This window comes from Macaca fascicularis, chromosome 1, assembly GCF_037993035.2.
Source record: "Macaca fascicularis isolate 582-1 chromosome 1, T2T-MFA8v1.1".
Taxonomy (NCBI): Eukaryota; Metazoa; Chordata; class Mammalia; order Primates; family Cercopithecidae; genus Macaca; species Macaca fascicularis.
The window spans coordinates 215,432,062-215,458,457 of record NC_088375.1 but is presented as its reverse complement, the minus strand read 5'-3'; the positions used below and the strand labels follow the sequence as shown (position 1 = coordinate 215,458,457).

The window sequence follows — 26,396 nt, the reverse complement described above, 5'->3', positions numbered from 1 at the left end:
TAAGAGAGTTCATTTTTTAATATAATCAATTATATAACACATTATGATGGAAAGAACCATCTCCTGTCTACACGGGAGTATATCCATTATAATATCACATGACAGACTCTTCATACCACAGAAGTTAGACTTGCCACTGTTCCAGACGTGACTTCCTCTTCTCCCCATGGAAGCAGACTTCATGGATAAAACCCAAATCCTATCTGGTTGTAGAAGTCCTCCTGTCAAGGAATAGAAAGATGACTATGGATCTTCTCTTCATCAATTTGGATACCTCTCTTGAAGATTAGGAGATCAAGTCACAGAACGTAATGCTAGAATTTGTCAGTCAGGAGCCACATCTATTAGGGTTTCCTGAATCCTCCCCCTTGGCCCCCAAAACCAACCATAAAACTTCTTTCTGGTCTGGACCTGTTACCTGTAAAGCCTCAGTTTGATTGAGGATGGGGAGCCTTGGGAATTTCTTTGACCTCTCCAAAATCTCTGCAAGTCTTCCAAATGGACTCCCTCCCGGCTTTCCATCTCTCCCTCTCCCACCAGTCTTAACAAGATTTTATGCATGTTGTTTTCTGCTCAGAAATCTTCAGTGGCTCTCCAATAGGCACAGAATATACGTCCCAATTTCTTAGCCTAGACTTCAAAGCCACTTCACTCCTATCTCCACCTCATCCCATGTGGAGCAGGATAGGGGCTAAGAGCAGGGGCTCTGGAATCAGGCCTGCGGGGTTTGAATTCCAATTCTTCCACTTATTAGCTGCGGGGCCTCGGAAGTTGTTTACTCTGTCCATGCCTCAGTTTCCTCATCCACAAATGGGAAAAATGATAATACCTCCCTCAAAAGATTATTACCTGCATGAGAATTAATTAATATATGAAAAGCCCCTTCATCAGTAGCTGATACATAGTAATGTTAGACCATTGCCTCCCGACACACCCTTTTTAATCTCGTCTCCACATGGCAGCCAGTGTTAAATTGGGTTATATAATTTCTCTGCTCAGAATTCCCCAATGGCTTCTCATCCCATTTGGAGAAAAAGTCAAAGTCGATGCAGTGGACTGTAGGACTCTACAAGACCTGGCCCTCTTGGTACGTCTCTGACCTTGACTCCCACCCACCCCTCCCTCGCTCCTCTGCTCCTGTCCTCCTGTTGTTGTCCCTGCACACACAGGCCCATTCCCACCCTCAGGCCTCCTTTGTACTTGCTTTTCTTCCTTCCTTCCCTCCTTCCTTCCTTCCCTCCTTCCTTCCTTCCCTCCTTCCTTCCTTCCTTCCTTCCTTCCTTCCTTCCTTCCTTCCTTCCTCCCTCCCTTCCTCCCTTCCTCCCTCCCTCCCTCCCTCGCTCCTTTGTTTCTTCTTTCTCTCTCTCTCTCTCTCTCTCTCCCCCCCCCCTTTTTGTTTTGAGACAGAGTCTCGCTCTGTTGCCAGGCTGGAGTGCAGTGGTGAGATCTCGGCTCACTGCAACCTCCAGCTCCCTGGTTCAAACAATTGGCTTGCCTCAGCCTCCTGAGTAGCTGGGACTACAGGCATGTGCCACCATGCCCAGATAATTTTTGTATTTTTTTTTTTTCAGTAGAGATGGGGTTTCACCATGTTGGCCAGGATAGTCTCGATTTCTTGTCCTCATGATCCGCCTGCCTCGGCCTCCCAAAGTGTTGGGATTACAGGTGTGAGCCACCAAGTCCGGCCTGTGGTTGCTCTTCTCTACATAGACCGCTCTTCCCCTAGAGACCCATGCAGTCTGCTCCTTTATCTCCTTCAAGTCTTGGCTCAAATGTCACCTTTGCCGGGCATGGTGGCTCATGCCTGTAATCCTAGCACTTTGGGAGGCTGAGGTGGGAGGATCACTTGAGCCCAGGAGTTTGAGGGCAGCCTGGGCAACACAGGGAGACTCTGTCACTACCAAAAATACAGAAATGAGCTGGGTGTGGTGGCGTGCGCTGTAATCTCAGCTACTCAGAAGGCCAAGACGGGAAGATCACTTGAGCCCAGGAGGTCAAGACCAGCCTGGGCAACATGGCAAAACCCCATCTCTCCAAAACATACAAAAATTAGCCGCCCATGGTGGTATGCGCCTGTAGTTCCAGCTACCGGGTGTGGAGTCCGTAGAGGCTGAGATGGGAACATCGCCCAATGAGCCAAGATTGCACTCCAGCCTGGGCAACAAAGTGAGATCCTGTCTCAAAAAAAAAAAAAAAAAAAAAAATGTTGCCTACTCAGGGAGACCTTCCCTGAACACTCCAGTTTTTGTAACCCTCCCCCTGTCTGGACACACACAGACTCTAACTCCCTTTCCTGCTTTCTTTTTCTCTATGGCATTATATTTACCTACCTATTTTGTTGGTTGTCTATCTTCTCCCACTAGAATGTAAACTCCCTGAAGCCAGAGAATTTCATTGTTTTTTTCCACTGCTGTATCCTTAGCACCTACATAGAACCTGGTAGATGGTAGGCACTCAGTAACCATTTGCTGAGTAACTGAATATTAGTATATTAACTATTTCAATCAAACTACTTATCGATTTATGAAACATCCCTTATCAAGGGGTGACAAATGCATTTAAACAAGGAAGTTCCTTTTTTTTTCTTTGTATTTTTGTATTTTTAGTAGAGGCGGGGTTTCACCATGTTGGCCAGGCTGGTCTTGAACTCTCGACTTCAAGTGATCTGCCCGCCTTGGACTCCCAAAGTGCTGGAATTATAGATGTAAGCCACTGTGCCTGGCCCAGCAAGCCTTCTGTAGCCATGCCAGCCCCCTGGGAGTTCTTCCTTCTCTGAGCCCCCATGGCCCTCATGTCTGGGCAACCTCCTTGGCAATAAGCCTTCCCTTTGCTGATTCATATGCAGGTCCTTTTCTCTTAGAGGGCAGCTCGCATGCCTTATCCTATCTGAAATACCTTGCACTATGCTGGACACTTAGCAAGTAGTCTAAAAAACACTGTTGCTTTAGTCAAAAATTTTTATGAGGCAAGTAACACACTCCTTCAAGTCAGTTTGAGATCATGAGATCCTGGGGAAACTCATAGAATCCAAGGTAAAGGAGAACATTGAGGATGCACTGGCAAGAACCAAGCCCTCATCAGCTCCTTCAGCAGCCAGAGTTCTCGAGAATTCTACCCTTAGGGGTTGCAGTTCTCCCACATGGACAGTATGCCTCTCAGTTCAGAAAGATAGTTTGATAGGCTAAGCCTGGGTCAGACATCCTCTCTGTTCCAATCCCCTTTGTCCAGGAGGGCAGGTTCGCGAAGAAAAAGAATGGCTGCTGGGTGCCCTGTGTGTATCTGTGTGTATCTGTGCATGTGGTTGGAGACCGGCTCTCTAGTAGAACGGCTGGGCAGATACAGAGATTCTTTTGTGCCTTCTTTTCCTCTGACTCCCATGTTCCTAAAAAGTTGATTTTTTTCAATGAATGTATCTGGAGCACAAAAATCTCAAGAAAAAATATTGCTATAGAAGAGGATAAACCTATCAAGTCTGCTACAGAATAGAAAAACCTATTAACATTTTCATATCTGTGGCATATTAAATACTCACAGAAGGGCCCACTCTTGGCCAGGTGCAGTGGCTCATGCCTTTATCTCAACACTTTGGGAGGCAGAGGTGGGCAGATCACCTGAGGTCAGGAGTTCCAGACCAGCCTGGCCAACATGGTGAAACCCCATCTCTACTAAAAATACAAAAATTAGCCGGGCATGGTGGTGGGCACCTGTAATCTCAGCTACTCAGGAGGTTGAGGCATGAGAATGGCTTGAACCCGGGAGGTGGAGGTTGCAGTGAGCTGAGATCGTACCACTGCATTCCAGCCTAGGTGAAAGAGTGCGACTCTGCCAAAAAAAAAAAAAAAAAAAAAGCTGGGGAGGGCCACTCTTGAGGAGGGAGAAAAATTCTTCTCCCACTCACTGTGGATATGTGTGGGCTGCGGGGAGCTGAGAAATGGAAGGAACAAAATAGGGGAAAAAAACCTGGAGCCATGACATTGTAATAGAATTGATTTGCCGAGGCCGGGCACGATGGCCCGTGCCTGTGATCCCAGCACTTTGGGAGGCCAAGGCGGGTGAATCACAAGGTCCAGGAGTTCAAGACCAGTCTGGCCAACATGGTGAAACCCTGTCTCTACTAAAAATACAAAAGTTAGCGGGGCGTGGTGGCGGGCGCCTGTAATTCCAGGTACTCAGGAGGCTGAGGCAGGAGAATCGCTTGAACCCTGGAGGCGGAGGTTGCAGCGAGAAGAGATTGCGCCATTGCACTCCAGCCTGGGCAAAAAGAGCAAAACTCCATCTTAAAAAAAAGAAAAAAAAAAAAAAAAGAATTGATTTACCTAACTTCTAGCCCTATGTATTGATTAAGAAGAGAACCTGGGGCTGCCCATCACCATGGCAGCCTTGTTCACCATATTTACCATGGGGGCCAGGGTGCTGGCAATGGCTTTGTGGAGGACCTGCAGGTGCCAGGCCCTTTCCTGTGAGCCCTGGTGACCCGATGCTGTCACACGGAGAATGTGTGTTACTGTGGGGTCAGACAACCACAGCTGAAGGAAACTGAATTCAGCTCGGCAGCGTGTGGGGAGTCACGGGAAAGAAGAAAACAAACGAGTGGGAGTGAAGTGCCTTGATTTCCCTTCTTGATTCTTGCTCTCCCACCCTACCTACAAATAGTATTTTATTATTTTATTTTGTTTGTTTATTTATTTATTGAGATAGGTTCTTTCTCTGTCACCCAGGCTGGAGTGCAGTGGTAAGATCATAGCTCACTGCAGCCTCTAACTCCTGGGCTCAAGAGATCCTCCAACCTCAGCCTCCCAAGTAGCTGGAACTACAGGCACATGCCGCCACACCTGGCTAATTTTTAATTTTTTTTTTTTTTTAGAGACAGGGTCTCGCTATGTTGTCCAAGCTGGTCTTGAACTCTTGGATTCAAGTGATCCTCCTGCTTCGACCTCCTAAAGTGCTGGAATTATAGGCATGAGCCACTGTACCTGGCCCTACAAAGAACATTTTACATTTTTCCATGGGGCCAAGGACCCATGGAGTCCTTGGGGCCTCATTCCTGCTCTCCCGTCCAGGCCAAGACCCTCTGCAATCCTTGAGAGGACAGGCTCTGTACTGTGGAACCCACAGTGCATGGCCACCTTCTCCTTCTGAGTATTCTGAGTCCAAGATGGGGCCTGCGGCTTCCTGACCCCACCAGCAGGGAGGAAGAGGCTAGAGGACAGCCCAGGTGGATGGGCTCAAAATCAGAACACCTGTTTCTGGTCCTGGATCTTCTGCTGACTTGCTGAGTGGATTTGGGCAAATCCTTTTTTCCTTTATGAGAAAGGATAATATAGCTGGGCTCGGTGGTCTTGCCTGTAATCTCAGCACTTTGGGTGGCCGAGGTGGGCAGATTGCTTGAGGTCAGGAGTTTGAGACCAGCTTGGCCAACATGGCAAAACCCTGTCTCTACTAAAAATACAAAAATTAGCCGAGTGTGGTGGCACACGCCTGCAGTCCCAGCTATTCAGCAGACTGAGGCGGGAGGATCGCATGAGCCTGGGAGGTGGAGGTTGCCGTGAGCGGAGATGGCGCCACTGCACTCCAACCTGGGCGACAGAGTGAGACTTCACCTCAAACAAACAAACAAACAAACAACCCACCATAGTAACTATCACTTCCTGAGAGCCAAGCATGTGCGGGCTCTGTGCCTCATAGTCATGTCTCTCAGTGAATTCTAGGTGATCCTGCAGATGGGTCCTATTACAATTCCTGTTTTCCAGATGAAGAAACTGAGGCTCAAGAGGTACATTACTGGAGTAAGGTGAGAAGGCTTTGTGCTGAATCCTGGATTTGATCCAGGGCATCTGACTCCAGCGCCTTTCCTGAGCTATATATATGAAACCTCCCTGAAATAGCTTTCATTTTATGGAGCACGTGCTATTTTCCAGGAACTGTGCCGAGTGCTTTGCATCCATTTATCTTCTTGAATCCTGGCTCCATTTCATTATAATCTCACCTTAAGTGTCACCTCTTTGCGATGTTTTCTGAGGTTTCTCAGTGAGTTCGTACCTCCCCCACTACATCGCCCACTCTGGCTTAGTTCCTTCATAATACTTTTTCTCCTTTTTTTCTTTTTCTTTTTTTTTTTTTTTTTGAGACGGAGTCTCGCTCTGTCGCCCAGGCTGGAGTGCAGTGGCGCGATCTCGGCTCACTGCAAGCTCCGCCTCCCGGGTTCACGCCATTCTCCTGCCTCAGCCTCCTGAGTAGCTGGGACTACAGGCGCCCGCCACCGCGCCCGGCTAATTTTTTTTTGTATTTTTAGTAGAGACGGGGTTTCACCGTGGTCTCGATCTCCTGACCTTGTGATCCGCCCGCCTCGGCCTCCCAAAGTGCTGGGATTACAGGCGTGAGCCACCGCGCCCGGCCCTCTCCTTTTTTTCTTTTTTTTTTTTTCTTTTTCTGGAGACAGAGTCTTGCTCTGTCACCCAGGCTGGACTGCAATGGTGCGATCTCAGCTCACTGCAGCCTCTGCCTCCCGGGTAGCTGGGATACAGACACGCGCCACCATGCCCAGCTAATTTTTGTATTTTTAGTAGAGATGGGGTTTCACCGTGTTGGCCAGGCTGGTCTTGAACTCCTGACCTCAGGTGATTCACCTGCCTCAGCCTCCCAAAGTGCTGAGATTATAGGCGTGAGCCCCCACTCCCGGCCTCTTCTTTTTTTTCTTTTAAATAAATATTATTATGATGATTATTTTTCAAGACAGAATCTCACTCCATCGCCCAGGCTGGAGCGCACTGGCGCGATCTCGGTTCATTGCAACCTCTGCCTCCCAGGTTCAAGCAATTCGATCTCGGTTCACTGCAACCTCTGCCTCCCAAGTTCAAGCAATTCGATCTCGGTTCACTGCAACCTCTGCCTCCCAGGTTCAAGCAATTCTCCTGCCTTAGCCTTCCAAGTAACTGGGATTACAGGTGCCCACCACCACGCCAGGCTAATTTTTGTCTTTTTAGTAGAGACAGGGTTTCACCGTGTTGGCCAGGCTGGTCTTGAACTCCTGACCTCAAATGATCCACCCACCTCAGCCTCCTAAAGTGCTGGGATTACAGGAGTGAGCCATTGCACCTGCCTCTTTTAAATAAATATTAAACAACTGAACTTGGAACCTTCAGAACACATTGGTTATGTGAGATCCACTCATCTGTTTATCTGTTGCACAATCTGCCTGGGTGTGGCAGAACATAAGCTCCTTGGAGGCTGGGACCTTATTGGTCTAGTCTATTGTTGTGTCCTCAACACCTCTGTGCGTGTCTGGCACATAATAGGCACAATAAATATTTGTTGGATAAATGAATGACTCCAGACAACAAATCTATGGCGTACATAGCACTACTAACTGCATTTTACAGATAAGGGAACCAAGGCCCAGGTGTGAAACAACTAGCACAGAGTCAAAGGGCGATGCAGCAAAAATATAAACCCTGAGCCTCCCCTGATGAGTCCGAATGGCTCCTCCTAGCTCCAAACCTGAAGTGTGAACACCCTTATCTTTATCGTAAAAAGAGAGGGCCTGGGTACCAACCCTCTGTTCAGTGGGCTGGACTGGGAAGGCAGGCCTTTTGCTTGTTTTCATTCTGTTTCTCCACCGAGAGTGCAGAGGTTTGGACCCCCGTTGAGGCCAGACTGACAGGATTGGAGGAAACAGCTGGGCTGAGTCCGTGCCCTGCAGGAGGGAGCTCACATTCCCGGACTCTGGGAGACAGCAGCTCCCCACAGCTCAGTCACATTCCAGGTCGGTCATTTTCCTGAGCCCAGATGTTTGCTAATGAGCTGGGGAGAGGGGCTTTCAGCCCTGAGCCCCAGTTCTGGGCCCCACATTACCTCGGCCCCAAGAGGCTGGCCCAGGGCCAGGAGGCTCTGGCCTCAGGCCCATGCCCTGTGCCAGCCAGGCCTGTAGGGGCAGCTGGAACACCACTGCCAACCAGGTGCATCTGCTCAAGCTGGGAGACTCTGACGTGACAGGTTCTGCCTTTCCCACTGGGGCCCCTGGGTCCGGTCACCAGTGCAGCATCCCTGCTGCAGCCTGATGGGGAGGAGCATTGAGGCAGCCGAGAGGGTGGAGAGGGTGTGGTGGGCACGGAAGCATGGACTTTGGTGTTGACAGATCTGGGCTCAAGTCCAGGCTTTGTCAATTACTAGCAATGTGGTCTTGAGCAGGTAATGACACTTTTTGGTGTCTCGATTTTTCTCACCTGTAAAACGGGAACAATGATGGGACTGTGGTAAGGATTAGAGATGAAGCAGACAGAGTGGCCAGCATAATGCCTGGCACAAAATGGGTAGACATTACTACCAACTTACTTCTCAGGCCCCCTGCCCACACTGTAGCCTTCCAATAGTTATCAGTCATCACCAGACAGATGGTGACTCAACTCCAAACCCTTTGTCCCTGATTAGGAGGTTGGTGGTGTTCTTGAACCTCCCCGTGTTTGAGAGATGGTGGGCTGCCCTGTCAAAGGCGCTGGCTGGAAGTTGTGGCTTCTACTCCTGGCTCTATGTGTGATCTGACCAGCTCATCAGGCTCCACAATTAGCTTTCTGCAATGTGGGAGTGGATTCTCACAAAATGTAAAACTCCACTTTCCACCCTGCTCAGGGTCTGCATGAAAGATGGTGGTGGTAAGCTTTGGTTGCAAAATGGTAAATATTTCCTGAGTGTCTAGTGTGTACAGTGCAGTGAGGCTGGTTTCTGTAGTACATGGTACATGGTTATCCAACAGACATTAGCGGGCATGGGCTCTTACCGTGTGACTTTAGGCAAGTTACTTAACCATTCTCTAGACGTTCCTTTTTTCACTTTTTTTTTTTGAGACAAGGCCTCGCTGGAGTGACAAGCTCATTAGGTTCCACAATTAGCCTTCTGTAATGTCGTCCAGGCTGGAGTACGGTGGCATAATCACAGCTCACTACAGCCTCAAACTCCTGGGATCAAGTGATCTTCCTGCGTCAGGATTTTTTCCACTTTTGTTATTTTATTTATTTATTTATTTGTTATTTATTTATTTATTTTTTGAGACAGAGTCTCACTCTGTCTCCAGGCTGGAGTGCAGTGGTGCAATCTCGGCTCACTGCAACCTCCACCTCTCAGATTCAAGTGATTCTCCTGCCTCAGCCTCCCGAGTAGCTGGGACTACAGGCGCATGCCACCACACCTGGCTGATTTTTGTATTTTTAGTAGGACAGGGTTTCACCATATTGGCCAGGCTGGTCTCCAACTCCTGACCTCAAGTGATCCGCCTGCCTTGGCCTCCCAAAGTGCTGGGATTACAGGCATGAGCCACGGTGCCCAGTACTTTTAAAATAGAGACAATACTTACCTCATAGGTTTATTGTGAGAGTGGCAACAGCTTGCAGTGGGATGAGGCACATGGTAAGGTGCTCAATATGTGTGAACTATTATAACGGTCATAGTTACCATTAAGGGGAGACCTATCTGTGCTACATCAAACGGGGATAATAATTACTTTATTCGCTGGGCGTGGTGACTCACGCCTGTAATCCCAACACTTTGGGAGGCCCAGGCGGGTGGATCACTTGAGGCCAGGAGTTCGAGACCAGCCTGGGCAACATGGCAAAACCCCATCTCTACTAAAAATACAAAAACTGGCCGGGCGTGGTGGTGGGCACCTGGAATCCCAGCTACTCGGGAGGCTGAGAATTGCTGGAACCCAGGAGGCAGAGGTTGCAGTGAGCGGAGATCTCGCCATTGCATTTCAGCCAGGGTAACAACAACAAAACTCCGTCTCAAAATAATAACAATAATAATAATAATAATTCAATCATCTCACCTGGCCTGCCCATAAGCAATGAAGACACTGAAATAAACACATGATTCCTGCCCTCAAGGTATAATGGAGGAAAGAGATGTACACAGCTATTCTAGAGGGAAACTGACATGAACAGAAGTTCTCATCCAGTGCTCCAGGATCACACTGGAGGAGGGAGATGCTCCCAGAGGGTCTTGGGAAGGCTTTCCAATCTGGTGCTGTTAGAATATTTGCCAGAGATGAAAGGAGGGGAAGGGAATTCCGGGTAGAGGGAAGGGCGCAGGAAACAGCTAGGAGGCACAGATGCAGGCTGGGTGTGGAGGGTGCGGGTAGGCTGGAGTACACCAGGGAGTTTCCAGCAGGCCACTAGGAGCCACCCAGGATGCTCGGCAACCTCATGAGTCAGACGAGCAGGGCTGCGTCTATCTGGGAGTTTCCAGCCAAGTTAGGTAAAACACATGGACACAGGTAACTATGCTGTAAAGCAAAATCCCCAAGTCCTACAATCGTGTCCCAGTGGTGTCCCTGGGCCACCACTTTCCAGGAGCAAAGTTATTTTCTTACCCCGTTGTTAAGCACACAGAGAAGGCACGGCCGCAATCCACCCAAGTGCCCACTGATCAGATAGGAACCCCCGAGGTGAGGCTGGAAGCTGGGGCCAGGCGCTCCACTCTTCTCAGGAGTCAGAGAAGTGAGTTCATTTGCTGGCTTTCTAGTTCCTAATAGTCCCTGGGGCTTTTCGGGATGCTTAACAAGTGTGTGGGGCCGAGAGCAACGCTAGGATAACACTGGGCAAGGTTGAGTGACCCAGGTTACCAACAGCACGGACTTGAACCGGGTCGCATACCGGAGCGGGCGAGATGGGGTGCACCGCAGAACCGCAGAGTGAGGAGGGACTCCTGGTGCCGGGACGCGGCAGGCTGGGGCGCCCCATTCTTGGGGCAAGTCTGCAATGCCCGGTGCCCACAAAAGGGACACATCCATCTTTGTCACCCCGAGGCCTGGCACGGCCTGACGGCCCAGGCTCGCGAAAAGTCGGGCGGAGAGGGTGGAAGCGCAGAGAAACCCGGGGAGGGCGCTTTAGAACGGGCCAGGGCGCCCGGCTGCGCTGCCCTGCTTCTCGGGCGCCGGCCAGGCGTCCCGGCCGCCCCACCACGCCGTCGGAGCGCGCCGAAGCCCAGCCCGGGGCGGGCGGGCGGGGAGAGGGCCCGGGGCCCCGGCCGCTGCGGCGCCCCCTCCTGCGCACCCGGAGGGAGAGGCCGCGCGCGCCCGCCCGCTCTTTCTGCGCGCGGCCCTCCCCGCTGCCCCCGCCCTCGCGCCCTGTTTGGAGGGAGCCACCCTGACGTCGGAGCCGCTCCCCCGCGCCGCGCGCCCGCCCGGGGCCGCAGACGGCGCGCAGCGCAGCCCAGCCGAGCGTCGCGGGGCCGCCCCCAGTCCTGCCGGCCGCCTCGCCGAGCCTCCTGGGGCGCCCGGGCCCGCGACCCCCGCACCCAGCTCCGCAGGACCCGGCGGGCGCGCGCGGTAAGTCCCGCCCGGGCCGGCACGCGGGCGCCCGGCTTCCAGAGGCTTCGGCCGCGGGGGCAGCGCCGCGCCCCCAGCCCGGAGCTCCGTCCCCCGGCGCGTCCGGCGGCCGCGGGCACCGGGTGGAGGCGCCGCCGCCGAGCCCGGGAGCCTAAGGGGACCTGGCGGACGCCTCCGGACGCCGGCGCTGGGGACGTGGGCGCGGCATGGGGTGGCCGGGGGGCACCGCCGTGCCCGGAGCCCGTCCCCAGACTCGCCCCGGGGTTCCGTTTCTCGATCGGAGTTTCCGCGACCGGGAGAGAGAGGGAGCGAGGGAGGGAGATGCGTGGCCGGGCGGGCCGGGCTCGCATGTCCCCCGGTCATGCCCGGGCCTCGCCGCGCCTCTCGGCTCTGGACGTTTCCGCCTCCCGCGGCCCCCTCTGCTTCGGTCCCCACGTCCGTGTGTCTGTCCCTCCGTCGCTCCGTTTCCGCCGCTCACTTTCCCCGGGTCTGCCCGTCTCTTACCGTTCCCTGTCTGCCTCCGTGTTCGGCTGCCCGCGTTTGTGTCTCTGCCTCTCGCTTTTCTCTCCCTCTCTGTGTCTCTGCGCTGCCCTCCGTGGGGGTCTCGCCCTGTGTCTGCGCGTCTCCCTGACCCCCCGCCCTCCGATCCAGACAATCCCCCCAGTGTCGGAGGCTCGCCTTCCCCCAGCGGGGTTCACGAATAGTTTCCTAGACCGGGTGCGCCAAACCCTCCCCCTGCCTCCCGCCAGCCCCGAGGCCTGGCCCGGGTCATCTCCCTGGAATTGAGTCTGGGGCAGGGAGAGCCAGCCTTTCCGGGGGCTCAGTTTTCTTAAGAATTCCACCCCCGCGAGGCCGGCTGGACGACAGGCCCTGCTGCGGGCCACCTGCCCGGCCCGCTCCTAGGGCGGGGCGATTCTGATCTTTTACAAGCGGCGGCAGAGGGGGCAGCCGCCCGCCTTGGCGTGGCCGGGGGTTGGCGGGCATCAAGGGAGAAGGCCATACTTCCAGGCTTTCGGAGGCCCTGGCTCCCCTAGCTGGACGCCACCAGCCTGTAACTAGGGGCACCCCAGGAAAACAGAGGTCAGGGCTGGAGGCCAAAGACCGGGCGCTGGCCGGGAAGCAATTTGTCAACAAGGAGCCCCTTACCCTTTGTTACTGCGGAATGGGGCCTCCCTAGACTCCCCCAGATGCTGGGACTGCTTGGGCGTGGTTTGCCTTGAGTTGGGGCCAAAGAAAAGGCGAGGCTGCAGCGTTTCCTCGGTGACCCTCACCCCTCTCCACCCACCCCTGCAAACTGGACCTCTCTCCCGGGCCTGTGTTTTGGAGGGGTGGACACGGGAGTAGGTGTTCTGCATCGGCCAGCGATATGGCCTCATTATTTTAAAGTGAAATTTCAGGCTGAGTTTAGCTGCTTCTCCCGACCCACAACCCCAAGGGTCGGAGGCTGCCGGAGCGGGCAGGGTTGTTGGTGAGGTCTGCAGTGGAACTTCTGCTGAGCAGATGTGCAGCCCGGCCCTGCAGCAGCTCATTAGCATGGATTTGTTTTGGAGACTGTTTTTGGTCTGCGGGCAGGAGGGTCTGCGGTAAGGAAGGCCTTGGCCTGGGTTGGGGGGCTGGCACAGAGGTGGCCAGGGCTGGAAGGTGCAGGCAGGCCTGGGTGACACGGGCTCGGCCCTGTGTGTCCACCCCCTGGACAGTTGACTCATGCTCTCCCCAGTGCTGAAGGAAGGAAGGAAAAGCCACCCTGCCGTGAGACTGGGGTCGTGGAATCACAGTGGCCTTAAGCAGTATGCTGGAGCCAGGCTCCTCCCTGGGGGATCTGCTGAAATGGATGTTCCCGGCCAGGCTGCCCATTTTACAGGTTGCAAACGTGAAGCTTAGGGAGGGGAAGCAAATGGTCAGTGACTCGAGCTGTAACCATTAGATTCTCCTGACTCCAGGCACACAGAGAGCCAATGTATGAGCTTTGGCCAGAACTCGTCCTCAAACCCCAGGGTGAGCCCAGTAAACCCAGTCGGGCTGACCAGAGCTGGGGCCTGACCTGGGTGAGCAGGGAGCCCCAGGCCTGACACTGCCTTGCCCCTTCACAGAGCAATATTTTCAGTTGCACCATTCAAGGAAGTCCCTGTGCTCATTCCAAAACCTGGAGCGATCGCCCCGCCCTTGCCAAGCCCCAAGCCTAGGGCTGCAGCCCAGCCGCCCTCCACACCCTCTGCGCCCAGCAGCACACTCAGCCTGGCGGTGGGGCACAGCCTGTTTTCTTGAAGTTGGATTTTGGAGGAGGCTGGTGTCTCCACGACCCTGTCTTAGAGTCTGAGTGGGATCTTCCTCCCAGTTCCCACCCTGGCAGGGAATCATGTTGGGCGGCCCTTGACAGTTTCTAAAATTCATTCCCAGCTGTCATCCCACTTGCTTGAGTTTCACCTCAAGGTTTTCCCTAAATCCAGGCTCACTGCGGCAGATGCAGCCCAGACTGAAATAGCCTCAGGACCTGCCCAGGGTCCTGTGGGAGCGAGGGGCAGAAGGAAGCAGGCAGAAGCCAGGGAGGATAAGAGGCCCAAGGTAGCACTGAAAGTGACATGACTGAGGAATTAACTCTGATGGGTGATCTCTCCAGAGGTTTCCATGTATTCTTCAGTTTAATTCTCACAGCTGTCTGTGAGCTGGATATTAGCACTATCCCCACTTTGCAGATGAGGAAACTGAGGTACAGAAAGGTTAAAATGGGACCAAGTGATCCCAGTGCTTTGGGAGGCTGAAGTGGGAGTTCAAGACCAGCCTGGTCAACAAAGGGAGACCTCGTCTCTCCAAAAACTTAGCTGGGCATGGTGGTGTATGCCTGTAGTACCAGCTACTCGGGAGGTTGAGGTGGGAGGATCGCTTGAGCCCCAGAGTTTGAGGCTGCCATGAACTATGATTGTGCCACCACACTCCAGCCTGGGCAACAGAGTGAGATCCTGTTACAAACAAAAACATAAAAATAAAAAGAGAAAGACTGGAATGACTGAACTACGATTTGAACTCAAGTCTGTCATAACTGTGGAGAATGGAGGAGAAGAGCCAGACCCTACCCTTAGTGAGTGTGGGGGCAGAGGAAAGGTGGGAGAGGCAGGGGAGGGGGAGCATCTGGTTTGACAGCCACAAACACTGCATGCTCGTTGTGCATGCGGACTGCGGTGTTACCTGAATGCTGAGCCCACAGGTAGAATCGTCCATCCCTATCAGCTGGGGCCAAGTGTGGGAAGGTTCCCAGAGGAGGTTCTGGAAGCAGGAGGTGAAGATGGGGAGGGAGAGCCCCACCTTTCCACTGAGGATTCATCAGCCCTGCCCTCCATGGCTCTGCACCGAGTGGTTGCTGGAACCGGTAACAGGAAAGGCCTGGGGTGTGTGTGTGCGTGTGTGTGGTTGTGTGTGCGTGTGTGTGGTGTGTGTGTGCGTGTGTGTGGTTGTGTGTGTGGGGTGTGTGTGCGTGTGTGTGGTTGTGTGTGCGTGTGTGTGTGCGTGTGTGTGGTTGTGTGTGCGTGTGTGTGTGCGTGTGTGTGGGGTGTGTGTGCGTGTGTGTGGTTGTGTGTGTGTGTGTGGGGTGTGTGCGTGCGTGTGTGTGGGGTGTGTGCGTGTGTGTGTGTGCGTGTGTGTGTGGGGTGTGTGTGCGTGTGTGTGGGGTGTGTGTGTGTGTGTGGTTTGTGTGTGGGGTGTGTGTGCGTGTGTGTGGTGTGTGTGCATGTGTGTGTGGGGTGTGTGTGCGTGTGTGGTTGTGTGTGCGTGTGTGTGGTTGTGTGTGCGTGTGTGTGTGCGTGTGTGTGGGGTGTGTGTGCATGTGGTTGTGTGTGCATGTGTGTGTGCGTGTGTGTGGTTGTGTGTGTGGTGTGTGTGTGCGTGTGTGTGTGGTGTGGGGTGTGTGTGTGGGGTGTGTGTGCGTGTGTGTGGTTGTGTGTGCGTGTGTGTGGTGTGTGTGTGCGTGTGTGTGTGGTGTGGGGTGTGTGTGGGGGGGTGTATGTGTGCGTGTGCTTGTGTGGATGTGCATTTTCTTGTGCGTAGATAGGCACACTTATATGTGTGTGTGTGTGCGCTTTGTTCTTAGGGGGTGCAGGTGGTTTGGGGTATGCCTGCTTTTGTGTGTGTGTGGGTCTGGGGTGAGTGGATACACTCTACCTTGAAAATCCTGGTATATCTGGCCTTGAGTGACCCTGAATATTCAGGCTTAATCCAGAAGAGGAACTGGGGAGGATAGTTCACTTGTTATACCAAAGCCGATCCACTCTACAAAGGGTTTCGTGGTGGTCGGGAGTCAGGAAGGGGCTGGTGTTTCTTGAAATCTAGGCCGCTCCCGTGTATTTAGGGTGCATTTAGGATGCCTTGCCAGGTGCTAGAATCCAGGCAGTGGGGCTCGGGGGCCCCAGCAGCAGTGCTGTTAATCGAAGCCTCTTTCCTGGGGACTGGGAGGCCGTTGCTCCTGGTCCGGCTGGGCTTCAGAGTCCCGTGGGGAGCACATTCAGGTGCCCAGGCCATGCCTCGTACCTGGGGGGTCACACAAGGAGGGCCGGGCCCCGGCATCTCAGTTTTGGCGGGCATCTCAGGAAAGAGGCTTCACAGGCCTGACCCCCAAGCTCGCCTTCCTGGGGGACCCTCTGGACCGGGGCTTCCAGGAAAGCAGCCAGGGCAGGGCTGCTGTGTTTGTTCCTGCTCTTCGCCGGAGTGGGAGCTATGGGTGGGTCACTTCCTTGACCTGTGCCTCAGTTTCCACAGTGCCAAAATGGGTCTGCTGGTGTCACCTCCCAGGGAATTTCCTTTCTGTGTGGGCAGCAGCTCAGAATGTACCAGGCATTGGCAGGGGGCCGCTGAGGAAGTGGAGGGCTTGGATTTGGGAGTGGTGGGTGGGTGGGGTTGGGAAGAAGACACTCACCTGTGCTAAGGACACCTCCTTTACAGCCTCACAGCGCCCCCGTGAGGAAGGATAGTGTCACACATACCTTTACCTGGGCTGCAAGAGCCAGGGGCAGCCATGGCCACAAGACAGTTGGCTAGGGAGTCAGCAATGGGATTTGACCTCTGGTTTATGGAGCCCCCAAGCTTTCAGTCCAGGCCGTGGCTGAACGCTAGGGTGCTAACAGGAATGAGAGGCACAGTCGGCTGGGGCAATGGCAGGAGCTCCAGGCCTCATCCTAACTCCAGATTCCATCCTTTCTTGCTTCTTTCTCTTCCGTGAACCTTTTCACCTGCCAGGGTAGCCGGGGGTTGAACCTGCTACCATCCAGGTTCAAATCCCGGTTCTCCTGTTTACTGACAGTGAAAGCCCAAGCAGATTTCTTAGCCTCTCTGTGCCTCAGTTTCTTCATCTAAAAATGGAGGAAAGAATAGGATCAGGCGGTTGTTGTAGGACAGAATAAATTAATATCCAGTCACACACCACGTAATGATGAACCACATACACACAATGGTGCTGCCATAAAATTATTATTATTATTATTTTGAGATGGAGTCTTACTCTGTCCTGCAGGCTGGAGTGCAGTAGTGCAATCTCGGCTCACTGCAAGCTCTGCCTCCCGGGTTCAAGTGATTCTCCTGCCTCAGCCTCCTTAGTAGCTGGGACTACGGGCATGTGCCACCACACCCAGCTAGTTTTTATATTTTTAGTAGAGATGGGGTTTCACTGTGTTGGCCAGGCTGTTCTCGAACTCCTGACCTCAAGTGATCTGACCACCTCAACCTCCCAAAATGTTGGGATTACAGGCGTGAGCCACTGCGCCTGGCCTCCCATAGGATTATAATACCGTATTTTTACTACACCTTTTCTTTCTTTCGTGATTGTGTAGTGGCACAATCCTGGTTCACTGCAGCCTCAACCCCCCAGGCCCGAGTGATCCTCTCACCTCAGCCTCCCAAGTAGCTGGGACCATTGGCATGCACCACCACGCCTGGCTAAGTTTTAAATTTTTGTAGAGATGGGATTGCCTTGTGTTGCCCAGGCTGGTCTCGAACTCCTGAGCCAAGCAATTCTCCCATCTTGGCCTCCCAAAGTGCTGAATACCTGATATAGCCTAGGTATGTAATAGACTAGACTATTCAGGTTTGAGTTCACTCTATGGTGTTCACAGAGCAATAAAATCACCTAATGGCACATTTCTCAGAGTGCATCCCCATGGCTAAGTGATGCATGACTGTAGTTGCACTCTTATATTTAGTTCAAAATTCAGAACCTCTGCTTCCCTCCTGAGAGCCATCTCTGACTGCACCAACTCCAAACAACTGCCTCCTGTTTACCCACATCCCTGGACCTCCCCTCAGGGGACTGTCTGAGTGGGCATAGCGTCTGGGCCCCCAGCTCCCTGCCCTTACCCTTGCCTTTCTCCCCACGCTCCTAAAAGTGACCCCTGCCCTCCTAGAAGTGAGTGAGTGAGTGTGGAACTGCAGGGACCTGAACGGCCCAGGGCAGGGCATTGCTTTGCCTGACTTGCTGGGGACCTTGGGACAGCCCCTTGCAGAGGAGGGAGAGACTTGGCCTGGGAGATCTCCAACTTTCCTTCCCGCCCTCGCTTTTGGGGAGTCCCATGACTTGCTGTATGACCTTCAGGGTGGGAGGAAGGGTTGAGAATCTGGGTGAGGCTCTCAAGGCTCGGGAAGGAAAGTATGATTGCTGCTTAAAAAAAAAAAAAAGGATGAGTTGCTGCTTGAAGAAACAAAAATGCATAAACCAACAAAAAAGAAAACCTGCTAGCCAAGAGCCCACCCCACCTCTGCTGGAAAGCCCCCGGTGGGGGCAGCCTGGGCTCTTCAGGGCTGGGCAGGAGGGCGGGCGGAGGTAGGTGTGTCTGAAGGACGGCCATGTGTGGGAGAGGCTTCACCTGGCATCCTCGCTGCCTTCTGTTCCAGCCCAGCCTTGGCTCTGATGCTGGCCTAGCCTTTCCCATGATCCCCTGAGGGGAAGAGAGCTGACCTTAGTGGGTGCCTCCTAGGTGCTGAGTACCTTCATTTACTCCTCCCAGTTCTTTTCCAGGGAGGGCGCAATGCTGCCCATATTAGGGTTGAGAAAGGCGGGTTCTGAGGAGTGAACTTATTTCTGGGAGTCATACAGCTCCTAAGGGGAGGGGCTGCAGTTCAAACACTGGGGACTGCAGGCTCCACGCTTCCAGGGCGAGCCCCGGGAGAATGCTGGAGCTCCACGCTGCTGGCCCAGGGAGGCTGAGGCCCCAGCACCCTGTGGAGAGCCTGCCAGGGCCTGGTGGGTTGGGTTACAGCACCCCTCTGTGGGCACAGCTGGCCCTGTGATGACCTCAGCTGTGCACTGGAAAGGGTGGAAGGTAAGGAGGGGGCCTTCTGCCTCCGTTCGTCTCATTTCTCCTAACCTCTGCCCCAGCCTGACCCTGATAACCAGTTCCTGATCTCTGGGCCTGCAACCTCTTCCAAAAAGTCACCATTACCCCATCTCCCAGTAAGCCTCCATTAGCCTCCGCCCCAGTCTCAACACTCAGCTGCAGCCTGGTCCTGACCCACAGCCTCAGATGTGACCTCTCCCAATTCCAACTCCAAGTGCTCACCGCAGCCTCCCTCCCTCTGTCTGTTGCTCCCTCCCTCCCTCTCTCCCTCCCTCCCTCTCTCTCTCCCTCCCTCCCTCCCTTCCTTCCTGTTTTCTTTCCTGTCCTTTTTTTCCCTTTCCTTTTCGACAGGTTCTTGCTCTGTCACCCAGTCTGGAGTGCAGGGAGGGATGCAGTCATGGCTCACTGCAGCCTCAAGCTTCTGGTCTCAAGCCATCCTCCCGCCCCAGCCTCCTACATAGCTGGACTACAGGTGTGCACATCACAACACATAATTTGATAATAAAAAATGTGATATCACAATGTGATCATAAAAAAATATTTTATTTTATTTAGAGACCAAGTCTCACTTTGCTTCCCAGGCTAGTCTTGAACTCCTGAGCTCAAGCGATCCTCCCGCTTTGGCCTCCGAAAGTGCTGTAATTACAGGGGTGAGCCACCATGCCTGGCCCAGGCTACTTTCATTACAACCCCAGTCTCAATTCCAAATCCACATCACTTCCTGCCCCAGCCACCTCCCTGGCCCCCTGTGACCTGTTGTTTCTGAGGAAGCAAGATGGGGTCAGATATAGGAGGACAAGAGTCCCTGGGCCTCTCCAAGGGTCTAGGGGGCCAGTCCAGCCCAGGGAGCCCTGGCCTTAAATGGACCTCCAGGACCCTTCAGGTGTGCTGTGGGCAGACCCTGACTCAGGAGTGAGGAAGCCTCCTGCATGCCAGGCTTGTTGAAAAATTCACTGGGTTGCCAGTTAGGGAGGAATCCATTCCGTTTTGTTAGGATGTGGTTGTACTGGAAACATGGGCTTTGTCAGTGAGACCGGAAATGCATGGGTGAGGGCCTGGATCATGACAGGAACTCATTTGGGAGGCGGCGGGGGCAGCCTGTCCGACCTCACTTCCAGCTGCCCTTCCTCCCCAGTGGGCTGGGAGTGGGGCTTATCCCGGCATTGGGGTCCTCTGAGATGGAGACCTGCAGGAGAGGGGCAGGAGCTGGGAGAACTTGCTGGATGGGGAGCAGAGCACCTGGAGGGGGTCACAGCCCTGCAGGAGCCCCGCTTAGCCAGCCCACCTTGAGACCTCTACTCCCCAGACACTTTATATAAAGTACTTGGCTCTGGGCTGGGCACAGTGGCTCACACCTGTACTCCCAGCACTTTGGGAAGCCAAAGTGGGCGGATCACTTGAGGTCAGGAGTTTGAGTCCAGCCTGGCCAACGTGGTGAAACCCCATCTCTACTAAAAATACAAAAATTAGCCAGGTGTGGTGGCGAGTGCCTGTAATTCCAGCTACTCAGGAGGCTGAGGCAGGAGAATCACTTGAACCTGGGAGGCGGAGGTTGCAGTGAGCTGAGATCATGCCACGACACTTCAGCCTAGCGACAGAGTAAGACACTGTCTCAAAAAAATAGATAAGCAAGGCCAGGCGCAGTGGCTCATGCCTGTAATCCCAGCACTTTGGGAGGCCAAGGCGGGCAGATCGTGAGGTCAAGAGATTAAGACCATCCTGGCTAACACAGTGAAACCCCGTCTCTACTAAAAATACAAAAAATTAGCCAGGCATGGTGGCGGGCGTCAGTAGTCCCAGCTACATGGGAGGCTGAGGCAGGAGAATGGCATGAACCCGGGAGGTGGACCTTGCAGTGAGCCAAGATCATGCCACTGCACTCCAGCTTGGGCAACAGAGCAAGACTCCGTCTCAAAAAAAAAAAAGGAAATAAAAATAAAAAAATAAAGTACCTGTCTCTGCCATCTCCACGGCCCATGGTAGGATTGTCCTAAATGGGATGCCCAGTCCCAAGCCACCTGAGTCCTGGTGCTGGGCTTCTGTGGGGCCACAGGGACCAGGACCTGTCCCCTCTTCCTCCTGATTTAGCCTCACCCAGGCCCCTCTAGGGACTGTCCCAAGATAAAGAATCCCTGACTGAGGGCAGAGCTGCCTAGGAAGCCTAATCAAAATGCAGACTCCTACCCACCCTAGAACTTTTACTTCGCAAGTCCCTAGGGAATTCTGATCATTTGTCAGGTTTGGGAACCACTGGCCTGGGTCACTGCACTCATTTTACAGATGGCCGGGAAACAGGCCTGAGTGTCCCGGTCACCCAGCACGTGTGAACCCCATGCCCTTTCTCTGCTGTGCTGTCCTCCGAGGGTTTGGGGGCCTCCTTGAAGAAGGCACTACCTTCATCTCTGAACCTCTCTGAAGCCTCCCTGCCCCGTGCCTTTTGCATTGAGGGGCATGGGTGAAACTCACTGGGGCGAGTCGCCTGCAAGTGGAATCCTTTGACACAGACTGTCCTGCAGCGCCACCTTTTGGCAGATCATGGTATTGTTTTAGTATCTCGCTCCATCCTATAGCAGGGGAATTGCAAATGGCTAAGTGCTTAGCTTTGATTGGCTCCTGCTTGACTCGTGTTAAAGCGGAGCTGGGGGCAGTGATCTGTGTAGAGCCCTCGTGGATTCGAGTTTCTGATGAGGCATCTTAGAAAGCAGTACTGTCTGGTTCAGGGTCAGTTTTTTTTTGCCTGAGGTCTGGCCAGCCAAGGTGGCCCAGGAATTCACTGCAGGCCAGGTGCGGTGGCTCACGCCTGTAATCCCAGCACTTTGGAAGGCTGAGGCAGGAAGATGGCTTGAGCCCCAGGAGTTATATAGTAGCCAGGGCAACATGGTGAAACCTGGTCTTTACAAAAATTAGCCGGGCGTGGTGGCAGACGCCTGTAGTCCCAGCAACTTGGGAGGCTCAGGTGGGAGGATCACCTGAGCCCAGGGAGGTCGAGGCTTCAGTGAGCCATAATCATGCCACTGCACATATTTTCTCAAAAAACAAAACCAAAAAGAAATCACAGCAACGTGAAAGTTAAGGCTAACTTTTCAAACATCAGAATCTGACAGCAGTTGCAGTGGCTTTCCAGGAGACGTGGTGTGCGGCCAGCCCCTCGAGGGCTGTGTGGACAATGTTTTGTGTGTTTTCCTGGATGGCCCACAGCAGCAAAGGGAGAAAGGGGGTGGTAATTTTTCAACACTGGACATGTGCTTGAACACTTCGTAACTGCAATCCTGCGCCAGGCAGTGGTACCATCTCCCCTTTTTAGATGAAGAAACTGAGGCACCGAGATAAAAAGTAACTTGCTCAAGGCAACATAGGAAGTTGTAAAACCAACACATATGGAATGTGTATTATCTGCTAGGCCCATTTAATATCTCATCTGACTTTACAGATATCCATCTGATGTAAGTACTACTCCCAGCTCCAATTGTGAGATTCAGAGGGGAGAAATAACTTGTCCAAAGTTGCACTTGGTTAGTAAGTGGGAGAGCTGGGATTGCGCCAAGGAGTCGGACGCCAGAGTCCATGCTGTAACACCACTGCCCGGTCCCCTGCACCTTGCTGTGCCTCACCTGGCACCTGTGCTCTGTTCTAGGGCTCTGGAGGCCACGGGCATGATGCTTCGGGTCCTGATGGGGGCTGTCCTCCCTGCCATGCTACTGGCTGCCCCACCGCCCATCAACAAGCTGGCACTGTTCCCGGATAAGAGTGCCTGGTGCGAAGCCAAGAACATCACCCAGATTGTGGGTCACAGCGGCTGTGAGGCCAAGTCCATCCAGAACAGGTGGGACTCAAGGGATGGGTGGGGGGATGCGGACAGGGGCCCAAGAGGGAGGAAGAGGACCTGCCTCCCCGACAGTGACACGGGCACGTGACCTCTCCTCCCACAGGGCGTGCCTAGGACAGTGCTTCAGCTACAGCGTCCCCAACACCTTCCCGCAGTCCACAGAGTCCCTGGTCCACTGTGACTCCTGCATGCCAGCCCAGTCGATGTGGGAGATTGTGAGTACTGCCTGCCTGCCCCACCCAGCCTCAGCCTGGAGCCTGCCCCGGCCTTGGCCTTTCTCCCCAGGCTCCTGTATTCCAGCAGATGACCACAGGGGCTTAGCAAGGCCCCACTGTGTGCAGGGTGAAGGGCTTGTGCTGGGGATGCAGACGTGGGCCTCCCCACAGGATGGCTCAGAAGTCTGACACCAACTTGTACAGGACAGGGATGTTCCCAAAGTTCCATTCTGATGTCTCTCATGGGCTGAAGTCCTTTCAGGGACTTCCTGTTGTTATAGGATGAGACCAAAATCTTTGCCCTGTCCCGAGAACCTGGCATGGCCTGGCTCAGTGGCCTTTCCAGCTTCTTCCTGCTTCCCGCCCTCCTTACTAGCTTGATGCTTAACACAGCCGCCTGCTTTCAGTTCCTCGCACCTGCTCCGTTCGCTCCTACCCCAGGGCCCTTGCACCTGTTGTTTTCCCTGCTTGGAACACCTTCTCTGTCCCCCTTCTCCAGTTCACTTCTATTCATTCTTCTGCCCTTGGCCCAAGCAGCGTTTCCTCAGGGCCCCTTTCCAGGCCCCCTGACTGGGGCCCACCCTAGTACCGTTGGCTCTCAGAGCACAGTGTGCCTCCGCTTCGAGCGCAGTTCACACTTGCAGTCTTCCACCTGCATCCGGGTGATTTTGACAGGTCTTTTCCCCCCACTAGACTCTGATTTCCTTGAAGGAAATGTCTTTGTGTCCCCAGAGCTGGCACAGGGTAGGCGCTCTGTGGAAGGGAGGAAGGAAGAGAGGAAGGGAGGGAGAAGGAAAGAAGGCACTTAGACGGGTGACGATAGGGGCAGAGTAAGAGGTAGATGGGGTTCCTGCAGGGCAAGCCTCAGCCGGGCTGGGCTTTGGGGTGGGGTTCTTTTGAGGAAGCAAAGTCTGAGCTCAGACCCAAAGGCACAGTTTGGGGCAAGTGGTAGGTGGGGTTTGGGGAACCTTCCAGGCAAAGGGAACAGCAGGTGCAGAGTCCCTGAGGCAGAGCCCAAGCACAGGATTGGTAAGAGTGGCGCAGGGTCGGGGTAGGGAGGCCAGCCAGCCGGCGGCACCGGAAGGTCCTGCGTGGCCTTAGTGAGGGGTCAGGGTTTGTCTCCAAGTGCAGGGGGATCCGGGTGGTGGGGGGTGGATTTTAGCAGGGGCAGACCACACTGGATTTCCCTGTGGCTGCCGGTGGGGAATGGGTGGGAAGGTGGCAGGACTGGATGTGAGGGGACGGCTCTGGTGGCTTGTGCAGGGGTTCAATTTCCCCCTCCCCCTGGGACCCTGGCGCTAACTGGGCACCACAGGCGGGCTCTGGGATTCTTGGTCCCATGAGGAAGTATTACCCTAGGGGCTTCCTCGCCTGCCCCAGGCCTTTGGAAACATGCCACCCCTTCTCTCTTGCCCTCTGCAGGTGACGCTGGAGTGCCCGGGCCACGAGGAGGTGCCCAGGGTGGACAAGCTGGTGGAGAAGATCCTGCACTGTAGCTGCCAGGCCTGCGGCAAGGAGCCTAGTCACGAGGGGCTGAGCGTCTACGTGCAGGGCGAGGACGGGCCGGGATCCCAGCCCGGCACCCACCCTCACCCCCATCCCCACCCCCACCCTGGCGGGCAGACCCCTGAGCCCGAGGAACCCCCAGGGGCCCCCCACACGGAGGAAGAGGGGGCTGAGGACTGAGGCCCCCCGACTCTTCCTCCCCTCTCATCCCCCTGTGGAATGCTGGGTCTCACTCTCTGGGGAAGAGTCAGGGGAGAGGCTGAAGCCCCTCTTTGGCACTGGATGGACTTGGATACAGACTTGGACTTGGAATGCTGCCCGGTTGCCATGGAGATCTGAAGGGGAGGGGTTGGAGCCAAGCCGCACAATTTAATATATTCAAGAGTGGGGGGAGGAAGCAGAGGTCTTCAGGGTTCTTTATTTTGGGCGGGGAGTGGTCTCTTCCTGTCTGGCTTCTAGAGATGTGCCTGTGGGAGGGGGAGGAAGTTGGCTGAGCTGCTGAGTGCTGGGGGAGGCCATCCAAGATGGCATGAACCAGGCTAAGGTCCCTGGGGGTGCAGATGGTACTGCTGAGGTTCCGGGCTTAGGGTGAGCATCTCGCCAGCCTCAGGCTGGAGGGACGGGCTGGGCTAGAAAGACCACTGGCAGAAACAGGAGGCTCAGCCCCACAGGTTTCCCCAAGACCCCTCACCCCACTTCCCATCTCCAGGGGAGCGCCGCCCCAGTGGCACTGAAGTGACCCTCCCTCAGCGGAGGGGTTTGGGAGTCAGGCCTGGGCAGGACCCTGCTGACTCATGACACAGGAGCTGGGAGCCAGGCTCTCTGGGCCTTTCTCGGGCTTCCTTGGCTTGCCTGGTGGGGGAAGAGGAGGAGGGGAAGGAGGAAAGGGAAGAGTCTTCCAAGGCCAGAGGGAGGGGTATGACCCCCCAAGACCACCCCTGAAGATGAGCATCCCCTTCCTCTCCCTGTTAGAAATGTTAGCGCCCCCCACTGTCCCCCAAGTTCTAGGCCCCCCAAAAAGCTGCCAGAGCCAGCCGCCCTCTCCCAGGGATGCTCTTTCTAAATATGGATGGGTGTGGGAGGGAGGGGTTACCTCCCTTGCCCCAAGGTTCCAGAGGCCCTAGGTGGGATGGGCTCACTAAACCTCGGGGAACTCCAGGACGAGGAGGACATGGGACTCGTGTGGACAGCCAGGGTTCACTTGGGCTCTCTCTAGCTCCCCAGTTCTGCCTGCCTCCTCCCTCCCAGCTGCACTTTAACCGATAGGTGGGGACCTGGGGGGAGGCCAGGGCAGGCAGGCCATGAAGAGAGCCCCTCTGTGCCCAGCACTGCCTGCGTCTGCTCTTCAGTGCCCAGGGTGGCTGCCAGCCCACCGCCTCCTGCCTGGGGTGGCCCGGCCCTCCCGGCTGTTGCGACGCGGGCTTCTGGAGCTTGTCGCCATTGGACAATCTCCCTGACGGACCCTCAGTCTTCTCATGAATAAATTCCTTCAACGCCCGTGTTCTTCTCCTCACTGACTGGCTCTGCCGACCCAGGTTCTCCAGAAGTGCCGGCAGTGAAGCCCAGGGGTAGCAAGGCCTGGGCCCAGGCAGTGGGGTGCTGAGCAGACCTGCCTGGCCCCCAAGTGTCACCGCTGTCTCTGCATCCTTGTGGCCCTCTCCCTGGCTTGCCGTGTGCACCCCTGGCTCCTGATCCTGTCTCCCCAGCTTTCACCTCTTTCCTTGGGTGCTGGTTTCTGGCCTCGCATACACCTTGGGTGGGCCTCCAGAACGGGGCTTCATGGATTTTGGCCCCTCGTCTCCTGGGCTTGCCTCATGCCATGTCTTTTCACCCACACAGTGGCCCAGGATCAGCCCTTGCCTGGGCCTGGCCTGCCTGGCCCCCTGGGAGAAGGGGAAATAGTCAAAAGTATTGGTTACAAATTAATATATAAGGCTGGGCCCTGTGCCGGGTCCTTGCCCAGTCCGCACCACTGCCCAGTGATGCGGATGTTGTCCTCATTTTATAGATGAGGCATATAAAGAGCAGGCGCTAGTAAGTCATTTTCCCAGGGTCATGCAGTGAAGAAATGTCATCAGCAGGACTGGAACCCAGGCATCGGCTCATGGCCCACACCAAGTTTGGGCACGGCACCACTCATTTGATATTCAGCAAGTCCACAGTGGGACATTTCACCTTTGTTTTACAGAGCGGGAAACGGGCTCTGGAAGCACAGGTGA

General features: G+C 54.6%; 2 protein-coding genes across 3 annotated transcripts; one reads left to right on the top strand and one right to left on the bottom strand.

The window, feature by feature from the left end:
• Positions 1-11,667, bottom strand: LOC135967089 (uncharacterized). Its single transcript, XM_074038672.1, has 3 exons — positions 11,575-11,667; positions 10,644-11,468; positions 1-221 (listed from the first exon to the last, which is right to left on the bottom strand). Exons 1-3 carry the CDS (start codon positions 11,665-11,667, stop codon positions 180-182), a joined length of 960 nt encoding a protein of 319 aa, XP_073894773.1. The 3' UTR covers positions 1-179.
• On the top strand, positions 11,181-25,674 carry NBL1 (NBL1, DAN family BMP antagonist). 2 transcript variants are annotated; one of them, XM_065528816.1, is made up of 5 exons: positions 11,181-11,317; positions 18,982-19,102; positions 22,265-22,453; positions 22,560-22,671; positions 24,094-25,674. In XM_065528816.1, the coding sequence occupies exons 3-5, from the start codon at positions 22,284-22,286 to the stop codon at positions 24,355-24,357; spliced, it is 546 nt and encodes a 181-aa protein (XP_065384888.1). In that variant the 5' UTR covers positions 11,181-11,317; positions 18,982-19,102; positions 22,265-22,283; the 3' UTR covers positions 24,358-25,674. The 2 variants fall into 2 exon arrangements, with proteins under 2 accessions (XP_065384888.1, XP_045235298.1); XM_045379363.2 differs by lacking the exon at positions 18,982-19,102.
• The last annotated feature ends 722 nt before the right edge of the window (positions 25,675-26,396 follow it).